The sequence below is a fragment of the Punica granatum genome, chromosome 8, assembly GCF_007655135.1.
Source record: "Punica granatum isolate Tunisia-2019 chromosome 8, ASM765513v2, whole genome shotgun sequence".
In the NCBI taxonomy this organism is placed as follows: Eukaryota; Viridiplantae; Streptophyta; class Magnoliopsida; order Myrtales; family Lythraceae; genus Punica; species Punica granatum.
The window spans coordinates 3,384,540-3,406,864 of record NC_045134.1 but is presented as its reverse complement, the minus strand read 5'-3'; the positions used below and the strand labels follow the sequence as shown (position 1 = coordinate 3,406,864).

At 40.0% G+C, this 22,325-nt stretch overlaps 3 protein-coding genes and 3 long non-coding RNA genes across 6 annotated transcripts; 5 read left to right on the top strand and 1 right to left on the bottom strand.

Annotated features, from left to right (window-relative positions):
• The first annotated feature begins 1,970 nt into the window (after positions 1–1,970).
• Positions 1,971–5,340, top strand: LOC116187815 (TMV resistance protein N-like). The gene is made up of 3 exons (XM_031516762.1): positions 1,971–2,830; positions 2,947–4,048; positions 4,507–5,340. Exons 1-3 carry the CDS (start codon positions 2,343–2,345, stop codon positions 5,338–5,340), a joined length of 2,424 nt encoding a protein of 807 aa, XP_031372622.1. The 5' UTR covers positions 1,971–2,342.
• Positions 5,341–5,342: 2 nt separating this feature from the next.
• LOC116188136 lies at positions 5,343–10,216 on the top strand. Its single transcript, XR_004152195.1, has 4 exons — positions 5,343–5,735; positions 6,160–6,197; positions 8,666–9,125; positions 9,671–10,216. It is a non-coding gene; the product is annotated as an uncharacterized LOC116188136 (long non-coding RNA).
• On the bottom strand, positions 6,589–7,979 carry LOC116188135. Its single transcript, XR_004152194.1, has 2 exons — positions 7,708–7,979; positions 6,589–6,802 (listed from the first exon to the last, which is right to left on the bottom strand). It is a non-coding gene; the product is annotated as an uncharacterized LOC116188135 (long non-coding RNA).
• Positions 10,217–12,941: 2,725 nt separating the features above from the next.
• Positions 12,942–15,033, top strand: LOC116188137. Its single transcript, XR_004152196.1, has 4 exons — positions 12,942–13,114; positions 13,193–13,296; positions 13,380–13,622; positions 13,715–15,033. It is a non-coding gene; the product is annotated as an uncharacterized LOC116188137 (long non-coding RNA).
• A 418-nt stretch (positions 15,034–15,451) lies between these two features.
• Positions 15,452–17,090, top strand: LOC116188133 (transcription termination factor MTERF8, chloroplastic-like). The gene has a single exon (XM_031517298.1). The coding sequence runs from the start codon at positions 15,574–15,576 to the stop codon at positions 16,723–16,725; it is 1,152 nt and encodes a 383-aa protein (XP_031373158.1). The 5' UTR covers positions 15,452–15,573; the 3' UTR covers positions 16,726–17,090.
• A 250-nt stretch (positions 17,091–17,340) lies between these two features.
• Positions 17,341–21,682, top strand: LOC116188130 (probable serine/threonine-protein kinase PIX13). Its single transcript, XM_031517294.1, has 8 exons — positions 17,341–18,556; positions 18,711–18,853; positions 19,272–19,369; positions 19,461–19,981; positions 20,132–20,280; positions 20,381–20,599; positions 20,682–20,831; positions 20,988–21,682. Exons 1-8 carry the CDS (start codon positions 18,406–18,408, stop codon positions 21,279–21,281), a joined length of 1,725 nt encoding a protein of 574 aa, XP_031373154.1. The 5' UTR covers positions 17,341–18,405; the 3' UTR covers positions 21,282–21,682.
• Positions 21,683–22,325: the final 643 nt, after the last annotated feature.

The following is a 22,325-nucleotide window of genomic DNA, read 5'->3' as shown; positions in this document are numbered from 1 at the left end:
CGAGGAAAAAGAAGCGGGAGTCGAAGATTGCTTGAATCGCAGAGAAGTAATGTTGTTTACTTGCAATTTGCCTGGAACTTTAATTGAGATGTTCTTTGGGATAGATAGGCCGTTCTGTTTGCTGACATCGGATTTAATTTTATGGATTTTGCTAATGGTAACATGACTGCTACCTAGGTGAAAAAGAAGGGGATGAAGCGAGCGTTGTCTATCCCTTTTTTAATTTTGTAGATGAGTTAATATTGATTGCATGAGAAGGATATCGGCAAACATCACATTGAGCGAGTAATTTTCTGAAAATTAAAGCTTTGTTTTTCTTGTTGACGGGAGATGTTTTCCATTGATTCGGCTAATTTATGCCAAAAGAATTTCCCGGCCTAAATCTTGGCCTCTGAGCTTGTTCAGTTATTCTCTGTGGTGTCATGATGAGCTCGAATCCTGTCACTGATGGCTTCATGCTAAGATCTGATACAACCTTGTTAATTAACAATGAAATGATGAGGCTAATAAGAGCAATTTGCAGACAAGCGGAATCAATTAAAAGTCACTCCGTAAATGTTCCTTTAAGCATAATCTGTTACGAGTCTCATGCAGCAAATTGACCTCCCAAATTATGGGCCCAGTGACATGATACCACCTACACTGTAGAGAACAATGGCCGGTAAAGCTTAATTTACACGAAGTCGTGGAGCAAATGGGCTCCTCGACATCTCTTGATTCTCGTGTTCACTGTTGGGATGATTGCATACTGTTACATAACATGTGCTTTGGTGCCTGGCAGTCTGAAGGGATAAAACCATTCGATGGGGATATTATTAAAGCTGCAAACCTCGCTTAACAGGACTACGGTTCAGCCCTTGTGAGCAAATCCCATGCACGCAAGTCGCTTTTGTACTAAGACGAGCTGATTGTAAAGACTGTGGTCGGGTTAACCTACTGCTTGCTCATGATCAACTTATAAGTCAGCTGCATCAGCTTGATCTCCTCCATATGCTTATCTGTGGATTTCTCCATTATTATGCATAATAATCCTTCTGTTCGGCCCGACTCAGAGGTTATCATCAGTCGTTGATTACAAGAGCTCTTGCATTGAAGATATGCAGTGTTCAGGCTCTTCTTCTGACGAGAAAGATGAATTCTCACCTGCACTTTGAGACGATCGTAAGCTGCAAAGTTCTCTTTGGTCATCAAGTATGAGCCAGCCACGAAATGGTGTGGGAGATGGTGAAGCAAGGTGTTTTTGGATCCACATGTTCACGTACGTTGTATAGCAGTCCCCGCAGCGAGGAGTAAAAGCTCATGCAGGGTAGGGCGGGGAGTTTCTCATACGCATCACTGCTCTGCTCAGCAAAAAAGTGCAAGTTTAATCCTGAAAACGGAAAAGAAAGAAGATTCTACTGATGATCTTTGGGACAGAACAAGAGAAATAGGAAACTGGTGAACATTAGAAAGTGAGGCTTATCATACTTGTTAAATTCTCTTCTCTTCTGCGCAGTGCCATAGTCAGTAATATGAATCTGTTCCTTTCAAATGAGGTTTGTAAAGAAATAGGAAGGTTCATATATTTTAACAATAAAACACAATAAAATGATTAATGACTAACATAAAACTAAAAAATCAGTTTGATGCATGGCACATGTTTATCGCTTAAAATCAATAATTTTTGGATTTCATTCTGGCTCGTGAGATTTTTTGTGCCTCTTTTGTTTCCTTTGTCTTTATAATCAATAATAATAATAATAAAAAAGACAGACACAAAAGCAGAGAGAAGTTTCTTTTAGACAATGGGAACATGATTAATTAATTATTTGCCAGAACCAATCACAGAACATTACGGTGCAAGATGATTCTTTTATATCTGTTTGTTTTTTATTATATTATATTTAATTATTGGAATCAAACAAGATGATTCTTGGATGGGCGGTGACGGGGAAGCTAGCCCAACGGATTTGTAGTAAACGTTGGCGTATGCTATAACTGTCCCAGGTCGCACCTGGATTTTCCAAAAAGAATAAATAAATAAACAAAAGTGGAAGTCTATATCAACCAACAAAGAAAGGTTTTTCCCTTGTCCAACAACTTGTACTATTATAATTGTTCTTTCTTGTTATTACGATGCTCTTTCGGCCAGTGGTTTTTTTTTTTTTTTTGTAACCACTTAGGAGAGAACATCGACAGATGGCTCCGAAAAAGGAATAGAACACAAATCTCCGGAAAGCATCGTCATATAGACATATAGCTATATAGCTAAATATGTCTATATATAGCTATTGAGAAGAAATCCAACACAAACCTCAGCCAGTGTGTTTTCTTTGACCACTGATAGACTGAGGGATCGGACGATGGCTCCAAACAGGAATAACAACACATCATCACCACCACCATCTTACCAGGTCTTCCTGAGCTTCAGAGGACCCGACACCCGTCAGGGTTTCACGGATGTCCTTTACCATACTCTTGTAGATGCCGGGATTCGTGTCTTTAGAGACAACGAGGAGATCCGTAAAGGCGAGTACATCGGCGAGGAGATCCTGCGAGCCATTGAGGACTCCAGGATCTTCGTGCCCATCTTCTCTAGGACCTATGCTAGCAGTAAGTGGTGCCTCATTGAGCTCGCGAAGATGGTGGAGTCCAAGGAGTATAGCCACAATAAAAAGATCCTGCCCATTTTCTATGACGTGGGCGTCAATGATGTCAAGCTTAAGACGGAGTTGTACACTGGAGCTCTGTTGATACACAAGGAGAAGTTCAGTACCGACATAGTGCACCAGTGGGAGGAGGCTCTTCGAGACGCCGGAAAAATCAAGGGATGGGCACTGAAGGATAAAGGGTAAACGGCTCATTGAACCTTTTATTCTTCACACTTTCTTATCGTTTTCTGGCCTTCTAGACTATCTGCCATCATATGTACTAAACACGGTATGTATTCATGTGCATCAATGGCAGTTTTGCAGAATTTGCCAAGGAATTTGTCAGGGAGGTTTCGGCAGAGTTGAAAGTGAAACAAAAATATGTGACTGGGAGCCTAGTAGAGAGGATTGATCTGCAAGATGCTCTCACAATGTTGCTGGACGTAGACTCCTCTCTTGATGTTCGGTTAGTCTGGATACATGGAATGGGGGGTATCGGCAAGACTACACTTGCCAAGGATGTTTTCAACCGACTCTGCAATCACTTCAAACACTGCAGCTTCCTTCTAGATGTGCAAGAAACAACCAAGCGCAAGGGTATTGAACACTTGCAGAGACAACTCCTGCAAGATCTTGGTGTTAAAGCAGCAGACATAACTGACGAGAACGATGGGATCCAGATAATCAGCGAAAAGTTGCAGAACAGAAAAGTTCTAGTAGTTCTTGATGATGTGCACGACCACCAGGAGCATATTGGAAAACTAGCAAGAGAGGCTAGTTGGTTTGGAGTCGGAAGCAGGATTATTATCACCTCTCGGAGTAGAAGGGTTCCTGCATTTGAAGGTGGAACAGTCAAGATATTCGAAGCAAAGCCAATGGAATTCGAAGAATCTCTCCTCCTTTTCAGTAGGCATGCCTTTGGGAAGGAGAGTCCGCCGCATGACTCCCTTGACCTTTCAAAGGAAGCTGTCAGAATTACCGGAGGGCTTCCCTTAGCTCTTGAAGTAATAGGTTCAAAACTTCGAACAAGTGATCGTGGCCATTGGAATCATATGATAGGCACCTTACAGAAAATACCGGCCAGGAAGGTCCAGGACAGGCTTAAAATATGTTATGATGCTTTAGACTGGGAAGTGAAGGAGATATTCCTAGATATCGCATGTTTTTTCATTAATGAGGAGAAAACAAAAGCGATTTACATGTGGCAAGCCTGTGACTTTGAACCAGAGTTGGCAGTACAAGAGCTTGTCGATGCGTCCTTAGTAAAGCTCACAGATGAGAACAAGTTCCGGATGCATGATCAGCTGCGGGACCTTGGAAGAAAACTCGTTCGAGATGAGAGGTTAAAGCACCATGGAAAGCCTTGCAGTAGAATATGGATGCATGAGGATGCTCTGAAAGTGCTGCACGATGAAGAGGTAAAAAAATTGTTTGTGATGAGACACATTTTCATTCACGGTTGTTCTCTCATCCCTTGTTTCTTCCTCATTACAGGGCAGAGAAAAAGTTGAGATGCTTAGTCTTTCGTCCAAAGGACCCTCGGAAGATTGCGTCCTTACAAAACATGAATTGAAGAATTTCAATAATCTAAGATTTCTCAGTCTCATAAGATCGAAATTTTCGGGAGATCTAGAGCATATCCTCCCCAAGTTGATATGGCTTTCTTGGCATTCTTGTCCTGGCGTATTTGAGGGAACTAATCTATATTTGAAGAATCTAGTCGTGCTTGACCTCTCAGAAAGTTCTGTAAGCGAAACTTGGACTGGATGGCGCCATATCGGGGTACAAGTGGCTCGCACGTTTTGTACTTTTATACATTATCTTGCAACTCTCTTCCCATTAATTTTCAGTTATATGGAATTCTGTTGTTTGGCAGATGTGCAAGGAGTTGAAAGTTCTAGACCTCAAGAGGTGCGACCTCTTGATCAAAACGCCCAACCTATCGATGTGCACAAAGTTGGAGAGACTAATACTGAAAGGTTGCATTAACCTTGTCGAAATAGACCATTCTGTAGGAAAGTTGAAATGTCTAAAGTATCTGAATGCCAGTGGTTGTAGTAATCTCAGAGAAATTCCGAGAGAAGTATGCTGTTTGGATGGCCTCGTCGATATTGTGATGACAATGGAAGGCAGCTTCAAGGACAGCAACAAGCTTCCAGACTCCATCGGGAGACTCTCGAGACTTCAGCGCCTGCGTGTGAGTTTGGGAAGGAGTAGACCTCCAAGCTCACTTGGAGATCTAAAATCACTGACTATGCTGGTCCTGTCATGGTCAAGGATGACTGGACTACCTGAGTCCATTGGAGGACTGGTGAAACTTGAGTTTCTGTCATTATTCTTCTGTGGAGGAGTAAAGGAGCTCCCAGCTTCGATCAGGAATCTGAAATCACTAGCTGAGTTGAACATTTCAAAGTCAGGAATCACTCAACTGCCCGATGCGGTCGGGAATTTGCAGAAACTGAAAGTGATTGATATGAGAGGTTGTGTTATTAGGAGATTGCCAGATTTCCTGGGGAATTTGGAGAAGCTGGAAAGGTTGGATATCTTCGGTTGCAATTATTTGCAAGATATCCCATCAGCAATTAAGGGGATCACTTCCTTGCTAGAAGTCTCACCCTCAGCCTGGGACAAGAGTTGTGAAAGGTATTGGAAACTGCGGGTACAGTTGCGGAAATGGGGGGTAAGTCCCTTCTCAGGTTTCCCTTTCTGAAAGGACGAGGCATTGAATAATCAAAAGAACAAATGGCATAAAGCGTTGGAGATATCTAATGTTCATAAAACTAACGGAGGGTAAGTTTTTCTTCTTTTCTACATTGTAATATGTAATATCTTGTCGGGTTAGGTTTTTATCGAGCTTTAATAGGCCCAAGGACCCACCTTTATGAGGGTTAATTTTTTCAGCAAAACAGCAGAGAAAAAAAGGCAGCGGTGACGGTTTCAGAACAGAACAGAAATAGCGGCAGAACAGACAGAATACAGAGAACAGAGCAGTTTTTTCCTGTGCGACCAGAGCTAGATCAACCCTCAATTGGGATGTCAAACGAACTCCGATCGGGATGAAACTTTGGCAACAGCTTTATCACACGTGGGGCTCTGTTCTGAACGGTCAGAATTTCTATTTGCGCTCTGTAGGTGCAGTTTCAGCTGACTTTGTAATTCACTTGTCGTGGGTGAAGAATTTCGGTGTTTGAGTGATCCTAGAGAGTGTGTCTCTTAAGTCTGGTGGTCCAAGAGTTTACCCTTGATGAAAAACATTGTGTAATCTTCATTGATAGTGCATCGTTGATTTGGAGTTGGTCCCGTAATTTTTCCTCACATCAGAGTTTTCAACGTAAAAATTCTCGGTGTTTTTCTTTATTGCTTGTTGGTTAATTTGATTGGTTCCTATCTCGATTACACTAGTAGTGGAGGAATGTTAATCTGTGTTGTTTTTCGCCTGAGCACACCCTTCCAACATATCTCTTGGATTTAGCTGTTTGCTTCGAGTGTATTTTTTGTTTTCTTCTAATCAAATTGTCCATCGTTTCAGGCTGCAAGTCTTTTCGAAATGGCAGGGACAAACTAATGGTACTACTCTACTCCCATATCTTTGAGTTTGTGCTCAATCATGAAATGAATGATACATATATATATATATACACTTGATAGGTTAAATGAATGATATTAGCTATCCTTTTTAGGTAGTTTATTAAATTTAATTGCTGTCATTATTAACTCAGCCATACAAGGATTATGTTTTTTTCTATAATTTGCAAAAATTGTTGTTTTTCTTTCGGCTCATTTCATTTCTCATAAATTGGGGCCGCCCATTATCCTCCAACACTAGAAGTCTAGACGTTCATTTTATATCCCACCGGATCAACGGTTTAGGTTTCCCTTTTCGTATCCCGTCGAATCATGGGTCTAGGCGCCTTTTCTATATCATGCCGGATCAGTGGTCCCATGTCTATAAATAACATCACCGCACCACAATTAGCCAAAATCATTTATAGTAAATTATCAAGATCCTCATACACTCTTCCCTTGACTTATCTGATTCAAACCAGCATTAATATAATTAATTTAATATTTAGCCTTATTCTATAGTGGAATAAAAATACTCACAAAAACCCTCCAAAATGATAACTCAACGAGTCGAGCCTTCTGAGTGTATAGTCTGGTCTCCTCGGCTCCTATAAATTACAAACATAGTTAGAAAATCAAGTATATATATATATATATGCTTATATATTTCCAACTTAATCCGTCCATGGATTTCTCATGATGAAATTCAACTTAACAAAGATAATTCACACCAAAATAGAAAATCTCAACCCAATCAAGATTAGTGCAAGGCAGCAAACCGACTCTTTAAATCGAAGTTTCCATTCTAGCCATCTCCATTCTCCATGACCTTAAAATTCTAAATCAGAATTTCCTCAAAGTTCAAAACTTACTGAATCAGTTACTAGCAAAGCGGTACCCAAATAAGAAAAGGAAGTTCTAATTTACGAACTAATAAAGCAGTTGAACAACAAAAGGAAAAACAAATCCAAATGTAAACCCCATATAATTAGTTTCCCCTGTTCATTAGGCTACGACTCAAGAACCGTAACTAACTACAACCTTGAACTTTGTCAATTCAATATTTTACCTAATCACGACCTCAATTTATCACAAGAAATACATATAGGCAAAGCAAAGCTTAAACAGTATAAATAATACAATTAATCTCACATGCCTAAGCATATCAGTTAATTTACCCAATTATAAGCTTAACCTCTTCCTCTCGGGTGCTCCCCCATTTCCCAAATCATATAAGGAAGAATACATCGAAGGATATAAACTCAACCCCAAGGAAAATTTGAAAATTATCAATACACCCAAACTAATTAGTAATCTAACATCTATGGCTCTTTGTTACAGTCCCTGCTTACTAGGCTTCATCAAACCTTAACCAAGCTACCACTACTGACTTCAACATTTTAGTAAATGAACTAATTCTTTTTCCTAATTCATCAAGGAAAGAACACGATTAGGGAATAAAAAAAAGAACCTCAACACAAGCACAAGAGCAACTGTGGAATCAATTGCATACCCAAATAGCTTGTTATATACTATAAGGCAAGCTAAACTCCTCCGCCCAAATCGGTGTCCAGTTCAGTACTTGCCCGACTCTATTCTGCAATATCCCTCTCTGCCGAATTCTTCCTTTGTTCTCTCTCTCTCTCTGTTTTCTTCTTCGTCTCCCCCAACCAAAAACAAAGTAAACAAAGAAAGAAATGAAATGAAATGCATGGCGGTAGAGAAGGATCGTCTCGAGAAATCTTTGGGCCATGTGGATCTCATGCCATGCTCCAGCACATAAAAGTATATTATATATAATATATATATATATATATATAAGCATATCTAAGTATACGTGTACATATGCATGTTGGTGACCAATCTGTCAGGTCTCACAAAGAAGCCATCAGTAACAGGATTCGAGCCCATCGTGACACCACAGAGAATAACTGAACCAGGTCAGAGGCCAAGATTTAGGCTGAAAAATTCTTCTGGCATAAATTACCCGAATCAATGGAAAACATCTCCCATCAACCAGAAAAGCAAAGCTTTTATTTTCAGAAAATGACTCGCCCAATGTGATGTTTGCCGATATCCTTCTCGTGTAATCAATATTAACTCATCTAAAAAATTTAAAAAGGGATAGACAATGCCACAAAAACCTGTATATGTACCTAGCATTCCAGATATATGATTTTGTAAGTAAACCTTCCACCAAATTGGGACGACAGACAACCCTCGCTTCATCCCCTTCTTTTCGCCTAGGTAGCGGTCATGTTACCATTAGCAAAATCGATAAAACTAAATCCGATGTCAGCAAACAGAACGGCCTATCTATCCCAAAGAACATCTCAATTAAAGTTCCAGGCAAATTGCAAGTAAACAACATTACTTCTCCGCGAATCAAACTGTTTATCATTTCAGGCCTTCTAGACTTTCTACTATTATATGTACTAAACACAATCCTTATTCATGTATATCAATGGTAGACATGCATAATTTGCTAAGGAATTCGTCAGGAAGGTTTCGGTGGAGCTGAAAGTGAAAAAAAAAATACGTGACTGGGAGCCTAGTTGAGAGGATTGATGAGCAAGATGCTCTTATAAGCTTGTTGGATCTAAAGTCCTCTCATGATGTTCGGTTGGTCTGGATCCATGGAATGGGGGCTATCCGTAAGACAACACTTGCCAAGGCTGTTTTCAACCGACTCTGTGATCACTTCGACGGCCGCTGCTTTCTTCTAGACGTGCGAGAAACAACCAAGTGCAAAGGTATTGAACATTTGCAGAGACAACTGTTGCAAGATCTTGGTGTTAAATCAGCAGACATCACCGACAGCAATTGTTTAAAAAGGATCCCAGTAGCAATCGAGGACCTTTCTTCCTCGGTACTCACATCCAATACTTGGAAGGTGGAACTTGAAGGTCTCTACTGGTCGAGAATTGATAGGTACGAAACATGGAATTCTCTTACCTATTATTCAATAAAGAGAAGATTACCAATTCAAAAGGTGGGACTTGAAGGAATAAGATTAACATCTCTCCCTCCAAATCCTCTCCTCCATTCAATTGTAGTTGTTTGCACGCGAGGACGGGGTTGACGATATTAATCTTACATGGAAAAGATGAATATGTTAGTACTCAAGTCTCACATAAACTAATGGATATTGATTCATCTTTTACATGAATGATTAATATCCTCAACGGTAGCATTATAGTTTTTAAGTAGACGCGTTTCTCGATTACTGTGACTATAATTCTCCTAAGTGCCTTATGTTTATCATTGTATGTTAACTTTGGTGATTGAGGATTAGGACAGCCTGTAACGAGAGGATTACTATTAGCACATGAGGAGTGAGTTGGATATAAATACGTAGAGTGAAAGAATTTTACGATCATTCATTTAAGATTTTCTTATTACATATATAGATATATATCTCCGTGACATCAAATTGAGAAGAGAATATGTTTCATCCTTTTCAATTCCTGATGCAGTGTCAGTGTATGGTCAGAAGAGAATTGGCCGCAGTACGTGTTGACGAACTGGCCTCATGACAATGATACCTAGAGAAGAAGAAGAGAACTGGCCGAGTCTCCGCTTGCAGCCCGTAGCTGGAGGTCGAGGAAAATACATTCAGGCCTAATGGACGCGAAGCCCAAAATACGGGCAGCTCAGCGAGCATATTGTCGGACAGCAGGACAATGCATCGAGCTACCCAGCAGGTCCGACAGTAAGAATTAAATTTGGGACCAGACTGAAACCGCGTGATATTTTAAGTCGTCACAACTTCTAAGCCGGAATAGACTAAAACCGTGTTAATTTAATTAGTTTTCTGCACTTGTATTGTTACAGTCAAACAAAAATTAAGGAGACAAGATCAATCATATACTGTCGGCCTCGCTTGAGCACATTCACATACCGCTAGCACGAGTTAGCAGGTACCCAAACCTTGCAGATCATCATCATCTTCCGGTTTTGTTTCTCGATCCAAACTTTTCATGTAAATGAAACAGAGCAATACAACAATGGAGGTTATTGTTCTTTCTTCCTCATGTAAACTATTGGCCTACTTCGTTCGACCAAAATATGGCATCTGGTCATGCTCAGCTTACTCTCCGTGGCTTCGTGATGGGCTCGAGTGGCTCCATGCTGAGATCCTGTACAAACCTTGTCGATATTGGAAGCGAGACTTGTCGTGCTTGTTAAGTTCTCACTTATGTACATTTGCCAATTTGTTCTAGTTCTTTTACACTTCCAGTCTCTCTCTATTATACATGATTCGCGTCATAAGCAGTTGTCCCGTTTCCGAATCCCACCCTTAAACCATTCATAAGCATCATCTTTTTTTTTTTTGCTGATAGGAGACATTCATTCATAAGCATCATCTGTCCAAGTATTAAACAAATAGACACCATATAATGAGAACTAGATGATGACGATGCGGGGAATAATAAAGAAAACTAATAATTTTAATAATATTTTAGTATATATCTAAAAAATTGTCTTTTTGAATTAGTATGAGAATATAATCGTAAACAAAGATAAGAATAATAATAATATTAATCAATATCGAGTAGATTATCTCCTTGTATTTGAATATTAAAAACGCGATATTAATAAATCACGTAATAAAAGTACGATCTACAAAAGAGTTATAGTGAAAAAATACTTATAGAATAGCTATATAACTTAATTTATATATTTTATAATTAGTTTATCTCCAAAATTTACGCTTTTAACACTTAATTATTCCTCAAGCGATATAAACCTAATTATATGAATTTAGATAAAAATTAACTATTTAACTATCTTTTTATGTCAAAACGTGCTATTGCTCATCAAAATAAATGACAAATTGCATGTAAGGGTAAATATATGCTTGTATAGACTAAGAAGATAATAATAGAGTTTGAAGAGAGAGAAGAGCCTAAAGAGAGAGCTCGGAGGCGATGCAAACAAAAAATGAAATTTGTAGTTGTGTATCACACAATTTATAGGATTTCATACTATGAGTTAAGAAAACATAATAGAAAACATACCATATATAAATTACTTTATTTTTAGCCTCAAATTAGTATATATTATTATATCATGCATATTTCAAAATTTTCTTATAATTTAATATTTTTGAGATAAGATATACATGCAAATTATTTCCTTGATAATTAAATACGAAAATTTCTTTCCTATTCATTATAATATTCCACTATATTATGTATATATATCAAACGACATCTATATATGTTGTATATATATAAATCCACTTTCCTTAATATTAAATAAGAAAATATTATGTATATATTTTATTAGAATAATGTATATGAGATATTTCCAAAATAATTATATAATAATTTCCTTCGTATTAATGATAATGTGGCGACGCGAGAGAGTATGGTTTAAGCTTTTTAAACATGTGACAGCATGAGAGACTAGCTCAGAACTTTGTTATTATGTAGATATATAGATATAGATGTTGGTGTATAATATATGTGTTGTCTATTTTAGTTTGAAGTGTAACTTTATTAGATTGTAGATAATCTATATATTGCACAATGTACATGTAATGTATATAGTCTAATGCATATTTTGTTCCATTGTATATATAATGTTGGGCTATATGCATATGATATATATATATATATATATATATTCTACTACATAATTAATCATAAAATAATATGAAAAATTATCCACAAATAATGACGTGACAATGCGAAAGAGCTCCATTTTATATTTTAGATAATGTGGCAGCGTGATAATTCAGTTTGGGGCGAGAGAGCTCCATTTTATATTTTGATGATGTGACAGCTTGAGAATTTGTTATGTTCCAATTCATCGATGCTTCTCTATCTTCTATGATACATTTATACAGAGATCCTAATTCTTATTCTTTTACAATTGCCCCCATTATTTCTCTCCCTTACAATCCTGCCCAGTTTCCCTATCTTTTACAAAATGACTCATAATAGAATTCAGGTGAGGACTTTGTTTTCATATATGTATAGATTTATGAACAAAATGAAATACACAATACAAAACAATCTACCATATGATCAATGAAAATTATCCCCTTTACACATTGTACATGAATCCAACATATTATGTGATGGTGCATTCTGCTTTACAATTTTATGTATGTTCTTAAACTTGTCGTGTTATGACAAGAGGTTAATTTCTTTCTTTAACGCTGCTTCTTTTTTCGATGAATAAGGGTGCTCTTTTATTGATTATAACTCAGAATTTAGCAAGTACAGAGCAACCCAAGCTCAAAGAGAGCTTGGTATAGAAATACATGTGTGTGTGTATATATATATATATATATAGGGATGGACTCGGGATTTTGGTTGAGTGGGGGCAAGTCCTTAGGGGGTGAAAGGGAAAGTAACTTTGTCCAGATAGGAGAACGAATATAAGTAATCTCACTAAAAATTGAAGAAAAAATTATGATTTTCCTTATAACGTCAATATTTTAGGAGTAATTGTCATCCCAGCCTGTTTATATATGTAAGTATACATAAACAACAAAGGCGCCACTTTGATTTGCTTATGTCAATATTGTACAAATTTAAAAAATACATATGTATATACATATATATATAAATGTGGATATACATAACATACATAGGGATTGATTTGTAGTTTCATTAACTTAACAAGGCTTTTTTTTCTTTAATTTCCAGAGTATTCTCATGGATACCATTTGAGTGCTTGCGACCGTTTTATGCTTTATCTTGATGGCTATCTGCGAGGCTGACTCCACTCCAGCCATCTTACATATTGAGGGGACTTCCCACCACCCCAACCCCAAAATCATAGCTAGGATATCGTGACACAATGAGATAATGACCTCGTCGGAGCTCTAGATTCCAGCAGAGCATTGTGCCCGGAGGCGTGATTGACTTTTCCTTCCAAGGGACTGCAGAGCCCCGTACTTATGGGTAAATCCTCAACCTTATTTTCTTATATTCCTTTATTTTCCCTCCAGGTCACTGCATCTGCATATTCATTTCTTGAAGGTATTACTTTGCGAAGGTGAAGTTAGGAACTCCACCTACAGAATTCCAGACCGCAAGTTGATACAGGGAGTGACCTCTCTTGGGTCATGTGCAGTGCACTTGGAGTAAGACTCCGCCATGTTCTTTAAATTTTGATTGAAGAAAAGTTATATATTTTGCGTAATTATTTATTCTTATCTTTGAACAGGTTAATCAGAGCTTCTTCAATTCCTCGTCATCATACATTTCGAGATGTTCAGGTCCTTACTGCAAACAAACCTAAGTACGATCGCTCGATTAGTTGCTCTGGACAGAGAGACAAGTGCTGGTTTTTGATCAGTTATAAGGATCTAACCGGCATTTCTGGTTATCTGGTCGTGGATCAGTTCTATTTTGACATGTCTAAGGGACAGTCCTTATTCCCCGACCGTTGGGCTCCCCTGCTTTTCGGGTAAGCAACGAGAATTATATTTTGAATTTGTCCTATAAAAATTACTATGATTTCTCTTTTTTTTAGTGATATAATTTGTTTCTATTTTGCAGGTGCAGTATCCATCCGCCAGGACAGTTTAAGGTCGATGGAATTATGGGATTTGGGCCGGGAGTTCTCTCGGTCATATCCCAGTTATCCGCGCAAGCGAATACCCCGAAGGTGTTTTCTCATTGCCTGATGGTTGGCTTAGTAGGAGGGGAAGTCTAGTCCTCGGCGAAGTTGTGGAACCGCAGATGACGTATACTCCCCTTATCCCTCCAAGTATGGTTCACTTTCCTACAAGTTTTCATTTACGGACCGCTCGGTAGGGCTGAAAGAGCTTTCCGTTTCCGGGCCGTTTCCGGATGGAAAGCCCACTCCTTAGTCGGGCTGCAATTTTGGATCCGAATGGGAAGTTGTTTTAGTAGTCAATTTTGGTTCCGTAAGTCCTACAAGTTTGTTGGATTCGCGGGGAAGTTGTGATCTAGTAGTCTTCCGTAGCGGTAACTCTGGTGTTCTTTCATCTTTGGGATAGATAGAGCGTCCGGTTTCCAGACTCTGGATTTAGTTTCATTAGTTTTCCTAATGGAATCTCAGCTGTTGGGTAATTTAGTTTCTTCTTTTCTCCTCTGTGATTGCTTACTGCACTTTTGTAGACGATGAAATCTAAGCATGAGGAGAAGAAATCATCAGAGGGTCAAAATTGAGTCGGTGTTTTGACTCCTGAGGTTGAAGATAGGTCTACATTATAACCGTGTCGTGCCATTGGATGCTGGAGAAGGCTTTGTCTGTCTAAGTTCTCTTTTTCGATGAAGTCTCACATGACTATTATAAAGGCAAGGTGAAAAGGATGAAGGGAAGTTTGTCCCTTATCCCAATTTGATGGAAGGTTTACAGGTAAAAGGTTTGAACATCACATAAACACCGATGTTCAGTGATCAGCAGGAGGTGATGATATGACATGGCTGCCCATATCCACGGGAAAGCTGAAAAAGCCAGAAAATTTGGATACCCAGCATCACAATCGTTTAAAGTCAATCCATTAGCAATCAAGGGGCTCGCTTCCTCGATACGCTTATCCAATGCTTGGAAGCTGGCACGTGAAGGTTTCTACTGGTTGTGACATTTTGTCACAACTTACAATTCGGAATAGACTGATGCCGTTTTAATTAGTTTTCTGCATTTTGTGGTGTTGCAGAATTTAAATCCAAGTGGTCAAACAAAAATAAAGGAGACAAGAAGATCGATCATACGAGTACTTCACTCCCCGCCTCACTCGAGCACAGTAAACTGCTAGTGCAAGTTAGCATGTGTATCCACACCTTGCAGATCATCTTCCGCTTTGGTTTCCTGATCCAAACCATTCTTGTTCATTTGCCAATTCGTTCTTGGTTCTTTACACTACCAATCTCTTTTCTGTATTAGACCTGATTCATGTCATAAGCAGTCCCGATTCCGGATCCCACCCTTAAAACCATTCATTTCCCGAGATGGAAGATTTGCATCATCTGTCAAAGTACTAGACAAACAGACGCCATATAATGAGAATTTCTGGACAAAACAACATACAAAAACCATCTATTATAAGATCACTGGCGACAATAACAAAAATTATCCCTTTGCACATTGATGGTGGATCCAACATTTCGTGTGATGTGGCATCCGGCTTTACGGTTTCTTTCTGCCGGTTCTTGCTGCTGATTTTGTGCATAATTGAATCAGAACAAAAACAACAGATGGGGAGTAAAGTGTTGCAAGCGAGAAACTTTAGGGGGCAAAACAACATTTCTCTTTCCTTCTCCGTCGGCCTTCTTCTCCCTCGCGGCCGCACCGCCGCGCCCATTGAAATTGAAAACTTGCAGACAATTGCTCTGCGGCGCCTCAGTTTCTCTTCATCTTTCTTCTTCTCCATCTTCTTCACCATCTTCCAATGGCCAAATTTCGATCTTTCAGTCTCAGCTCGCTTCTTTTCATCCCAAGACGCCTCTTCAGCACTTCGAAGGCTTCCTCGCCCTCACACCCCTTCACGGTCGACTACCTCGTGAGCAAATGCGGCATGCCGTTGGAATCGGCCATCTCCGCCGCAAAAGGGGTCCAAATCCGAGAAACCGCCACCAAGAATCCCGACGCCGTCGTCAGCTTCCTGAAATCTTACGGCTTCGACGACACCCACCTGACCTCTTTAATCTCCCGCCGACCCAGGCTCCTCTTCAGCCGGCCACAGACTAGCCTGAAGCCCAAGTTGGACTTCTTCATCGAGAACGGGTTCCGCGGCTCGCTCCTTCACGAGCTCATCGTCAGGAACCCTGGCGTCCTGAAGCGGAGCGTGAAGACCCATCTTGAGCCCGTCTTCAACTTACTCCGAAGGTACATCCTGACCTTTGAGGAGCTCCACACTGCGATCAGACGCTTCGGGTGGCTTTTAACTTCGCAGCACGATGCTGCCCTGAGGCCGAATATCGAGTATCTATTGCGCAAGGGGGTGACCCCTGATCGGGTCTCCAAGTTCATAGTGTATCAGCCCAGGGCCGCTGTTCAGAGCCACAAGAGATTGGTTAATGCAGTGGAATCGGTTAAGCGAATCGGGATTGAGCCAAAGGCCCCGCTGTTCATCCACGCGCTTCGAGTTATGCTCAGCATGACTGAGACGAATTGGAACCATAAAGTCGAGATCTTCAAGAGCCTGGGGTGGTCTGAGGAGGATGTCCATTCAACGTTTAGGAAGGACCCGTCTTGCCTCGGTGCATCCGAGGAGAAACTTCGGGCATTGATGGACTTCTACTTGAACACCGCGAAGGTCGACTGGGAGATGATCATCAAGTACCCGAAGTTTCTCACTTATGGGCTGGACACTAGGCTTCGCCGGAGGCACAGGGTTCTTGAGACCCTGATATCAAAAGGTTTGCTTAAGAGGGATAAGTCGAATGGCTGGATATATACTGTGTCTGAGAAGTGTTTCTTGAGTAGGTATGTTGTTAAGAACTTGGACGTAGTCCCTGCCTTAATGGAGATGTATCAAGGTTCCTCTGATAAAGAGAAGGGGGCGAAGAAAAAGAAGAAGCAGGAAGAGAAGGTTGTTTGATTCGCGTGGAGTTAGCTTTGTACTAGAAGTCTTCCCGTAGCTGTGACTGCGGTGTTCTTTGGGATAGATAGGGCATTCGGTTTGCTGACACTGGATTTAGTTTCATTGGTTTTCTTAAAATCTAAGCATGAGGAGAAAGATACCATCAGTGGGTCAAAATTGAGTCATTGTTTTGATGCTCGAGTTTGAAGATGTTGCAATCTTGTCGTGCCACTGGATGCTGGAGAGAGCTTTTCCTGTTAAATTCTCTTTTTCCATGAAGTCTCACATGGCTATTATTTGTACAAAGGTTTGAACATCACATAAAGACTGATTTTCAACTAAGTCAGAAGGATCCTGTGGAAGATAAGGGACATTCAAAATAATTAAGTCGTGTCCATATGCACGTTGAAGTTATCCCGGCAAGGGGGATGTAAAGTGTTATTGCAAGAGAATTGCTCGAAAATATCCTCCAAAGGCATTGAAAGTGGTATTGCTGCTGCAAATGCGTAACCTAGTTTCGGCTCTGTATCATTGTTGCTTATCTCCTTGTCTGCTCTTTATTACAATCCCTGTCCACTTTATGTGCAAAGTATTGTTTTCCAAATTGCAAAGACTGGAGTTCTTTATCTTGGTCTTACACCGGAAAGGATACACGCAGAAGAACTGCGGAAGGATTTGGGTTTTCCCAAATGGTGAGTTGCCATGGCTTGCTTGCCCTTGTCAGTTTTTCCGTGAGCCCTAATCTATGAAATTCCAAGGAACTTACAGATTTTGTTTGTTCGGGGAAGACAAAAGTTCTTAGATATGATTGTGGGAACAAACGTTTGGAATTAAAGGAGACCAGCCAATGAGATCTCTGGTGAGATAAAACAAACAACAGGGGATGAAGAACCTCCTGAGAGACCTAGGCTCGGTCCACATTCGATATCTCTGCTTGTTTGTCCTTGTTTCTCCAATGTTCCTTCTCTACAAGCTTTATCTTATGAGATTATGACCTGAACAGACGGAAACCGTGTAAAAGCAGCACCTTGAAAGACGGAAAGTGGGAGGCATTGTTTCATTAGTTTATGTTGTGACCATTCGAGTCATCGCAAACCGAAGCTACATCTACCAAACAAAAGACAATCTGCAGATTCATTTCTCACCATTTTTAGACACCAGACAGAGCAAAAAGGACAGACTGTGCCTCCCAGACAGAGACATTGTTTAAGGACGTTGCTGCAAAATGTGATGTCAATGGAAGCAGAGAGAGAGAGAGGCCCTAGTCAAATTCCACTGTATTAAAGAGAATTTGAGGCCTGAATGCGAGGATATTCAAATGGAATATGCTTCCCAATCTTCGTATTGAATTATATTTTCCTTGGATTTACCACCACCGAGTTATGCAAACATCATCTTAGTTGTACTTCTAGTAAAACTAATTTTCGAATAAAACTCAGAAAGGAGTGCCTATTTCGATTATCATGTGAAGCTGCGGACAGAAAAACTTCATATTGAGCAACTCTTTCCTTGGATGTACCACCACTGAATCAGCGTAAATTTGTACTTTTACTGGAACGAATTTTCGACAAACACTCGAGAGGAGAACTTGTTTCCATTATCATCTGAAGCAGCGGGTAGAGTTCACTTCTTAGTTGCATTCTGCAGACTAGTAAAGAGTTCGGAGGATCAGGCTATTGGCTCAGTCACAGAGAGATAATGCCTTCAGAAGCTGAGAGGGTATTGGTGATCGAGGACGTTTCCAAGAATGCTAACCTAAGTGCTATAAGATGGGTTTTACGAAACATTTCCTTTCAACCAGGAAACCAGCTTATGCTCCTCGGGGTTGTGCACAAGATCTACAACCCAAGTAAGTACTTATCATTTAAAACCTCGGTGCCACCTATATAAGGCACCAACTATATAATTCGTTCCAGTCGGTACCAAGATAAGCCAATGCAACACCCCGAGATCAGAACTGAGGTTCTTTTAGTCTCTCAATCAGTTTCTTTCTTGTTTTGCAGTGGGATATCGGAGCAGAGTGGACCCCGATTCATTCTCTGGAGCGAACAAGAAAGTTGTTGCTGAGACGATTGCATCGAAGAAGGAAGTTTACTTATACAATCGGGAAATCGAAAGATTTTCTGACAAGTGCAAAACCACTAAGGTGAATTAATTAGCAGAAATCTTGCAGTCTTAGCATTGTCTACTATTCTAGTCCTGCACATGCATATACGTGCATAATTTAGAAATTTTAAGGCATGCATGTCCTAGACAGTAGAAAACTAGCCGTCTACGATACTCTGTTCAGGTTTTAGTACGTTGAATGAGAAATGGGTCGATCACACTTAATATATTTCCTGTGAAACAAAGATAGAAATGGGAAGAAAAGATACTTGAAAGCATGTTGCACCAAACTTATATCTCCATCATTAATACTGGTCATCGATGTTGTGGATGGAATGGAGCCTTTACATCATTATATTTATAACTTTGAAGCCACCATTTTCAGTTTCAAGACCAGAAAACTGGGAACTTATTTAATTACCGAGCTTTTCTCATTTTTCTACGTCAAGTTCTTGTAGGTTGTTTTCCACATAGATGTGCAAGCCGGAGCTTCTCCAAAGGAACTTGCTGTAAAAGCTGCCCAAACTTTCAGGGCTACATGGGTAATCATTGACAAGTAAGCCAACACATATCTCTACGAGTTTTCTAATAATTAAGTCTTGAAACTCACTAGATGTTGATCAATGTCCGATATTTTTTCATATTAGGCATATGATGAAGGAGAAGGCCTACATCGTGGAACAACTTGCTTGTCGGATATCAGCAATAAAACACAATAACACAATCCATGATTTGCATTGCCCAAAAGCAGTCAATCCACAGAGACAAACTACGAAGATAAACACAGGTCAGAATGGAAGAAGTCAGAGTGAGGAATTTGAATCTTGTTCAGTCTGCAAGAATAAGCGTCCAAAGATTGGTTGGAAGAGGGAGTTCACCATTGCAGAGCTCCAAATCTCAACAGAAGGATTTTCCCGTAAGAATTTAGTATCAGAAAATGGTTTCTGTTTCATGTACAGAGGAATGCTGAGTGGGCTGGAGGTTGCCGTTCACAAAATCAAGAACACGAGTTTCAGTGCAGAAGAGGAATTCTTGTCCAAAATTACAGAAGTAAGCAGAGTCCGACATGAGAATTTGGTCACGCTGTGGGGAGTTTGCTCTGAAGGAAGCAACATGCTGCTTGTTTATGAGCATATCTGCAATGGCTCATTGGAGCAACATCTATCAAGTAAGATCCTAACATTAACATTATTAACTGAGCAAAAAACCAGACACAAATATCGCAATATGTAATCTCTCGTAACCAGTTCAGGATCTTCGAAAAGCAATTATATCTCTTGAATGAGACATTGCTAAGATGTTCTCTTCAATGATGCAGAGAACCACCATAGACCTCTGAGTTGGGACAGGAGAATGAAGATAGCAATTGGAGCCTCCAGAGGCTTAAAGTATCTGCACCAAAATGCCATCATCCACGGAAACCTGAGACTTGACAATATCTTCATTACTCATGATTACGAGCCACTGGTAAGATTTTCCGATATTTGCAATTAGTATTCCTTTCTAAATCAGAGCAAACTATCGACTGAGCTCCAAATATTGAACACAATTCCATCAAAAATATCAGGTAGGAGAGTTTGGCCTTCCTATAATTGAACACGACGACTCCGACCTCTCATCCGAGACGAGATTAGGTAATGGTGCTTACTACACCCCAGAATATGTGGAATTTGGCAAAATATCAGCCAAGACGGACTGTTATTGCTTTGGAGTCGTGTTGTTACAGCTGATCACGGGTTTGAGGACAACAGACCCGATACTTGGGGGAAAGAGTCTTGTAGCATGGGTAAGATCCCATGAATACAAGCGTATTACTATGCATGAGACTATTTGAAAGTCGGTTTCCTAATGGCTCTTTGAAATCTTAGGCGAGGCCTCTTCTAAGGGACAAAAACTACCCCGGCTTACTTGATCGGAGGATAGGAGACTCCTACAATGTCCACCAGCTCTTCTGGATGGTCAGAGTAGCAGAAAAATGTCTCTGCAGGAATCCTCGTAACAGAATGACTATGGACAAGGTTCGTACTTCGGCAAATCACTGATAAGGCACAAACTGGTTATACTTCGAGATCGGGTGTTCCCAACTAATCTCGAGTCCTCCACAAAGACTTATTATCCTTTTTCATTTATAATGATTTGCACATGCTTTTTATTGTTCTGCATTGTGAATGCAGGCAGTTTATACATTAACCTGCATGATGAAAGGCAACACGGTTCCCGTCATCAGGACCTTCTCCCCAGCACTTTCGGAATCCCTCAGCAGCAGCATCATGGACTCCTCGGGATCAGCATGTGATGACAGAAGCTCCAGTACTCAGGACCAAGCACCTTCAATGCGAAGCATGGACAACGTGACTAGAAAGCTTCCTCCTTCAACTCTCAGCGAACAAGCTTCTTCTTCAAGATCAGTCCCTAGCAGAAAGACATTTAAGAGCAAACCTGCATTAGTGGGGCAGAGAGCTCGTTGAACAGTTGCAAAGCATTTGTCTACGTTTTCTGCTCTGAGTATTTCACGTTTGTGCTCTTCCTTTTTCTCTTCATTCTCAAGCAGTGTCATTTTTCTGTTGGAAATAGAATGGCGATATAAACATATCCTTTCTGTGAACCAAAGCCCCGAGTTTTTCCATACTGTACATTGGCACTGCACCTGGTCGATTTCAGATTTTGCAACATGAATCATCTGCAGAAACTCTGGTGAAATTTTTTGCCTTTAATGCATTTTATTTGTTACCGAAACAAACAATAAGCGGGGTTTCAAGATGTGCGTGATGGGTAATAATACAGAGCAATTTTATATAAGAAAAGCAGGGGAAAAAGAAAATAGAGGGGATGAGGATGACAATAAAGACAATTGCCAATGAGCAGATATTCTAACTCAAGTTAGAGACATCATCAAGAAGCTTTCATCAATATGAAAGAGCTTTCCTCGCCTTTAAGCCAGAAACATGAATGAGATGTGAATGGAAGCATAGAGAGTGAGACTGGCTTACATTTAAAAATAATGATAAAATTAAATAATAAAGCAGGAAGAAAAAGCCGAGGATCGCATTGGGACACCCAATGAGAATGAGTTCAAAACTATGCATAGTATGCTCATGTTTGGAGCATGTAAATGCCAATAATTCTTTAACACGTGTACGGCTAATAAGATATATATGTATATCAGGCATAGCACTTTGACTCCACGTCAAGTTGATACAGAGGGATTCTGCGGGAGGAAACTATATACTAATAAGCAAGCTTGGCATTGATGCAGGTCGATTACGCATTAAGCTACTTAATGGAAGGAAACCGGAGTTCCAGTTCTTTAGAACTTCTCCCTCTCAGAGTCCGAATCAATCAGCAGCTGTTTGAACTCCACAAGATCAATTAATAATGCAACGACAAAAGATTAAGTACTCCGTGCGAGGACACCAATAATGCACAACAAGCAGCTTGAACAGATCAGTTGATAGCATCTGATCAGAGTGCTTCTTCGAACACAAATGTAGACGTGAATTGTCAATGTATTA